Here is a 6,611-nt window from a genome sequence, read left to right as displayed (position 1 = left end):
CTGATGGATTGAGGGCTAGCTCAGCAAGGGGCCTGATGGATTGAGGGCTAGCTCAGCAAGGGGGCCAGGATTCTGGGTCCCTATGCTCGCCAATAGCAGGAGCCCTGCTCAGCCCACCTCCTGCTCTGGGCTCCCCCTGCCTCAGCTGATGGTCAATGTGCTTACCCGACTCTTCCCTCCTCGGACCCTTGGGCCAGGCTGACTCACCCTCCCTGGACTGGACTTGGCCCTTCCCACCTTTCTGATTTGCTCTCCCATGACTGACTAGTTGGCAGCACTTTGCGGTCAGCTCTGCCTGTCAGAGGAGCATGTGGCTGGACTGTAGTGGGTGGTTAAGTTAGGGAGCCTGGCTGGCACACACAATTTGAGGAATTGACAATTCATTACCTTCTAGCATTGGAGTGGGCTTCATAAGAGTATTTTGTAAATTTATAAAAAGCTGTGCGGGGCTGGAGCGGTAGCCGTGGGTAGGAGGTGCAGTGCTGTGAGAGGTCAGTGGGCAGATGGGTATGGTGGAGAACTGACGCTGTGTTTGCGTCCTGCCAGTACAGCCAGCAAGTGGAGTGACTGCGGAGTTTCACAAATGTCTCCTGGGAGGGTCACAGCGCTGACTGTCCATGTGACAGAGCTCTGGACGGACGGGAGGCAGCTCTAGATAGACACATTTACAGACCACATGTTGTGGTGAGAGTCCGGAACTCTCCCGAGATCCCGAAACGGATCGATTAGGAAAAGCAATGTCATGCCACCTTCTCTGACACACCTGCTCTCTGGGGTATCTGGACGGAGCACGGTCTCCATGTGTGGGCGTGGCTGGCAGCCTCAACATTGCCTGGTTGGACCGAACGCCCCAGAAACGGGGCGGGAGCCCAGCAGTCTGGTTAGAGAGCCTCCAGGTGCCTCTCACAGACGTGGATCTGGGAGTGTTTGGAGACATTGGTGGTGGTTTTAATGTGGGGGAGTCTGCTGGCTCCGTGGGCTGAGTATTGGGCTTTTAACCATAAGGTTGGTGGTTCAAACCCTCCAGCCACTCTGCAGGAGAAATGTGGTCGTCTGCTTCCGTGAAGATGTGCAGCCTCGGAACCTCTGGGGGGATGCCCCACTCTGTCCTTCAGGGTCATTGTGAGTCAGAACTGACTTGACCCAGTGAGTTTGGTTTTGCCATCTAGTGAGTTGGGAAAAAGGATGCCATGCGGCAGGTCGGTTCTTCCCAACAGACTCGTCCAGTCCAGCCATCGGCGGTACTGAGGCTGATACGCCTGTACCCTGTGCTGCACGGTCAAGGCAGAGACAGTCTCACAGCCCCGAACATTAACAGCAGCTCAGAAAGGGGGAGCTGTTTGTAAAAAGTCCTGTTGGGTAGGATGCCCAGGACTCAGATGGACCAGAGTGGATGATACTGACACCATGGTGCTTTTCAGTTCCACTAAGATTCAGTAATAAAAAAGGAACAAAAAAATCTGGTTCTAAGAACGTGGCTGTTACCAGGTTTCCGGGTCTGTCAGGAAGTGTATCTGGCTCTCACCTGTTGTAGGCAGAACACTGAGCTCTGGTAAAAAACAGTACGGATCCAAGGTGGACTCTTGGGGAGTCTCTCAGCTGTTCCAGGGGGTATACATCTGAGCCGACACACCCACCTGAGGTCTCTGCGTGGGGCCGAGCTGCTCATTTTCAAGATGGAGTTACTGAAGAGCGCTGCGTTCTGACTGTCCACGTGTCACGGAGTCCCCTTGTGACTGATGGACAGACACCTCCCCTGAAGCCAGGTGGACTTCTCAGTTACAGGGGCCCTGCGGGCGTCCTCACAGCCCAGTCGTCCTTCAGGAAGCACCAGATAGAACTGATTGACACTTTGTCCATCTTGTTCGCCTATTGATCAGAGTATTGGGGAGCACATGAGGGCTTGAGCTGAGTGTGGTCCCGGGGCCAGCTGGTGGGCCTTGGCAGTTGGTGGCTATCAGTAGTGTTGATGCTTTAAAATCATCTTTTTTCTCCACTCATGCTTAGGTTCACTTCAACCGCGATGGGTCCCTGATTGTCTCCAGTAGCTACGATGGTCTCTGGTAAGTGGAGTCTGCCTTCCCGGTGCCCGTGTGTGGTGTGTGCTTGTTGCCTAGAAGCCTTACTGATATCCTAAGTTACACACAGTGTACAGCACCCACAGAAATACTGCATTTTCAGTACGGGCTCCAGAGATATTTTGCCAGAAGTGCCAAGGTTTTCACTGCGTAACGGATTCACAATTCTTTTTGTCTTAACGTTGGATCCATTCGACTTGCAGTGCGCAACTGCAGCTGCAGACCACCTGCAGTACATAAACTTGTCTTCTTGTCACGTTAGACTTTGCTCTGCTTCTCGGAAGCACTGGCCGCATCCCTAGTGTGGGTCCCTAGTTAACTCAGGGTTTACGGAACGCCTCACACACGGTGAGGAATACACAAGAACCGCTAGAGATGGCTTGTTACTGCAGTACATTACTTCTTAAAAACTCACCTAGAAGTGGACCCAGACAATTGAAATTCCTGTCGATCAAGGGCCAGTTGTAGAATGGATTGTTGTGAAGTAAATTGTGTTGTTTGGCGCTGTTTAGTTGATTACAACTCATAGTGGCCCTGCATAGGCTAAGATTTCTTAGGTGTGACTGGTGGGTTTGAACCGCCGAACTTGGAGGTGGCAGTCCAGTGCTGCTTCTGCAGTGCTAGATGAGGAGGTATTACACAAAGGTGGATTGGGTGAGTATCAACTCAAAGACTGTCATTTGATTGGTGGAAAAAAACAGACTTCTGAGTGTTGTTTTCAAGCAAAGCCTTTGAAAGCAAGTTGAGCCAGCGCTGGTAAGCACCTTCACAGCCTGGGGGTTTAAAGACAGGCAGTAACCCAGGCGACTGTAAGTTGGTGTCAGGTTGGTTCTGACTCATGGTGAACCCCATGTGTGCAGACTAGGGCTGTGTTTCCGAGGTTTTCAAGGCTGTGACCTTTCAGAAGCAGATGGCCAGGTCTGTCTTCCTAGGCACTTCTGAGTGGGTTCAAACCACCAACCTTCAGCTGTTAGTCAAGTGTTTAACCATTAGCAGCTCCTGGGAATCCAGCCCTGCCCACTGGCCTTGAGTCCTAGGTGGCATCGTTGGTCTAAGCTCTCCCTCCTGGTGCTCTAGTTGCTGACCATCATCAGGGCTTTCACACGTGGTCAGGGTCGAACTGCCCCAGAGGTTGCTTGCTTAGAGCTTGTGATCTCTTAGATGCTGATGGTGGGCAAGCGCTTAGCCATGTGTGCCAACCGGGGTCGAGTGACATCATTTAAGGAGCAAGGCAGAATTTGTGAGGAAGACCTGAGATGCAGATCTCCGTGTGGGAACCCTGGGAGAGGGAAAAGAGAAGCTTCCTGAAGGAGGCAAATGGCTTGTGTTAAACAGGAGGGTGTGGGGCCTTCGCTGTGGGGTGACCACAGCTCTCCTACAGCCTGGGACAACTCTGATAGCTGCTGGACTTGGCTCGAAAAACTTCCGAAAGAAATTAGAGGAAAACCATCAACTGTAGGGGAAACTGGTGGTTTTTTTTTTTTTTTTTGGTGTGTGTGTGTGTGTGTGTGTGAAAAGCTGAATGAAGTGGAATGGAAAACGGGATGCATTCTCTTATAGCCAGTAAGCATAGCCTTTGTAAGCCTACTTAAGGGAAAAGAGCAAAATTGAGATGAGCAATGGAACCAGAGTGGGGGATAGAAACCCTCTGGGGCCACGAGTGGATGGGCAGTCCCGTTTCTGAAACCCACCCCAGAAATGGGAACGTGAGTGCTCCCCTCCCCGGAGACCAGACAAGGTGGTGGGGGTATGATGTCAGTCAGTCAGTTCCTTCTCAGCCACAGGAACCACCTATTGGTGTACCCAAGGGGGCAGGTAGCCAGGTCTTTGCTTCTTGGAGTGGCTGGTGGAATGGTCAAAGTGCAGACGTTTCTGTTACTGGCCCTTCCTGGGAGCGAGGTTAAGGTGCTGTGTGTATCTGAGTTGTCATGATTGATCGGGGACTTCGAAGGCAGTCCACAGTTCCAGACCTGGGGGGAGGAGCGAAGCCATCCAGCACACATGGCGGATCTCAAACAGCCTGAGAGACATCTGCACTTGGGCAGGCTGACTTCCAAGTTGCTGGTCAGATGCCAATACGAGGAGTCCACCAAGACCAAGCCCCTCAGTGCAGCGTTGACAGGGTTATAACCCAGCCCAAACCAGACCCGCTGCTGGGCTGTTGATCCTGATGCTCAGCGACCGTCAAGGACCAAGTAGAATGGTTCTAGAGCGTGTTCAAGGCAGGATCAGTCTTGAGCAGGGCACACGGCTCAGCTTTCTCTCAAGAAGCAGCTCATGGATTTGAACTGCCAACCTTTCTGTAAGCTCCTGGGCGCTTAGTGCTGAAAGAATGAATCTCAGGAGCCCTGTCCGTCTAATGCAGGGCCCTCCCACGTGATGTGTCAGTATTGGTCAGGCACCTGGCACAGCTCCTTGTGTGAGGACACCGTGTGTCCCTGATGCAGCAAACTGTCCATGTGGTGCAGTGCGGGTCGGGTTGGGAGAAGAGGGGATGTGCTGCTGGGAGCTGGATTACTGGAATTCCTGTGCCTTTTGTCATCCCCACGACCGAGAGTCCAGTGTCTGTCCCTAAACGTGATGTGTGCTGGAGAGGGACGGTGGCTAGGACCTGGCCTTCCGGTTCCGGGTGTGCTGTGTGTGTATGTGCGCGGTGTACCGGCTGCTTTAACCACTGGTGTGGGTTTGCATTTCAGTCGCATCTGGGACACGGCTTCCGGCCAGTGCTTGAAGACGCTGATCGGTGAGTGTTTCCTCTAGGCACAGGTCTGCCCAGATTTCTCTACTGGGGCTTTGCCTCCAGCCCCGTTCCTCAGTGGGGTGGGCTTCCTGTAACCACCAGTAGCCTGGGAAACCCTGTGGGGTGCTAGGAGTCAGATGGACTCAACGGTGGGTTGAGGAGCCTTGGTGGTGCAGTGGTCAAGCCCTCAGCTGCCCACCAACAGCTGCCCCAGGGGAGACAGATGAGGCTGTTTCTGTAAAGATGACGCTTGGGAGAGGCTGTCGGGGCAGCTGGGACTCGGAGTCAAACTGATGGCAGCAGGTCTTTCACTGTTCCTGAGGTTTCTGGAAGCCACCCGGTCTTCACGACTTCATCTTGAGGTGGTTGTGGGGTTCCCTAGCCCCTCCCTACTGCTGACCACTCTATCTGCCCCCACTAGTCTCCTCTCCGTCCTATGGGAGGGTGAGGGGCCTGTCCCCTGGTCTGCATCTCCCTCTCTGCTCAGAGGCGCAGACAACTCGGGGGACTCTGCTGCCACGCTGGCAGACATAAGCAAGGCCCTGCTCCCTGTGGGCCTAGGACCTGAACTCCAGACAGGGCTAGATGCAGGAGAGATCAGGGGGCAGGAGTCCTCCAGTGAAGAAGTAAAGGCTATGTGCTGAGGGGAGCTGAACAGGGGTGGGCAGTAGGCCAGTCTTCCCTTACTGGAAGGAGACCAAGGCACTGCTGGAGTGTGCTTGGGTTCAACTCTAGCCCTCGCTGCTGACTCTGCTGTGTGGGGTTGTGTGGGGCTAGGGCAGAAAAGTGCAGTCTCCCCACCCCACAAGGCCTCCGTGTGGGACCAGGGAGGTAGGAGTCCTGTGGTTGGCAGTTCAACATCTGGAGACAAACCAGATGATGCCCTGGCCCTCTCCGTCCCCCGATGCTCTTTGGGGGTGGACCGTGCTGCCACAGGCAGCTACGGCTAAAGAGCCTCATGCCAGCTGACCCCTGCCTCTACAGTGTTGTCGCTGAGCCCAAGGGAGCCTGGGCCCCCCGAGCCAGCCAGTGAGGCTAGGCCCCATGGTTGTGGTAATGCGTGTGCTGCCCTCCTGGCCTCAGGGCATGGCATGCCGACCCTCAGGGGTCTCTGGGCTGGAGGGACCACCTGCTGTACTGTCCGTCCCCCACACCAGGGTGAACCCTCACTCAGTGCCCCTCCCCCGTTGTGGGATCTTGGCGTGAGCAGGGGGCCCGGGGTTCTGATTTGTTGGCCACACTGGCACCTCACCTACACAGGTGACACTGTGCTCACCGGAAGGGAGAGGCTGCTGGGTAGCTTCACTGTCTGGGTGGCACACACCTGCCTTTCCCGCATCTCCTGGAGTTGGGAAATACCTTCAGCCAGTGTGTGGAGGGACACGGGAGAGGTTGTCTCCTGAGGAAATCTAAACAGCCGAGTCTTCGACCCACGGTGGGACAGCGTTCTCCCTTCACTAAGATCACGGAAAACATGGCTGGGGCTGAGGCCAGCTTGTCCCGTAACCCTCTGTTGTGGAGCGTCCATGGGTGGGGCTTTACTTCCCTTCAGACCCTTCAGCCTGAAGTGTAGCAGCTTAGTGGAGATGTTGTGGGCTGTCCTCGGGGAGGGTGGCCCTGTGAGGCCATTTTCTCCACAGTGCTGGGTGGAGGAGGGGCACCTGCCTGCGGATCTCGGGTCTGGTCAGTGGGAGGTTGTGGGGTCACCACGGTGCTGGGTGGAGGAGGGTGGAGGAGGGGCACCTGCGTGCGGACCCGGGTCTGGTCAGCGGGAGGTTGTGGGGTCACCACGG

The 6,611-nt window shown here is 55.0% G+C and overlaps 1 protein-coding gene across 1 annotated transcript in view; it reads left to right on the top strand.

Annotated features, from left to right (window-relative positions):
* WDR5 (WD repeat domain 5) overlaps positions 1-6,611 on the top strand; it is a 14,578-nt gene that overhangs the window by 5,089 nt on the left and 2,878 nt on the right. The window contains exons 7-8 of the mRNA XM_006863711.1: positions 2,008-2,063; positions 4,775-4,821. Of these exons, the coding sequence (XP_006863773.1) occupies positions 2,008-2,063; positions 4,775-4,821 (103 nt within the window). The remainder of the gene's footprint in view (positions 1-2,007; positions 2,064-4,774; positions 4,822-6,611) is intronic.

The sequence above is a fragment of the Chrysochloris asiatica genome, unplaced genomic scaffold (assembly GCF_000296735.1).
Source record: "Chrysochloris asiatica unplaced genomic scaffold, ChrAsi1.0 scaffold00056, whole genome shotgun sequence".
Taxonomy (NCBI): Eukaryota; Metazoa; Chordata; class Mammalia; order Afrosoricida; family Chrysochloridae; genus Chrysochloris; species Chrysochloris asiatica.
Note: the sequence above shows the minus strand (reverse complement) of the source record. Positions and strands in the feature narration are given on the sequence as shown.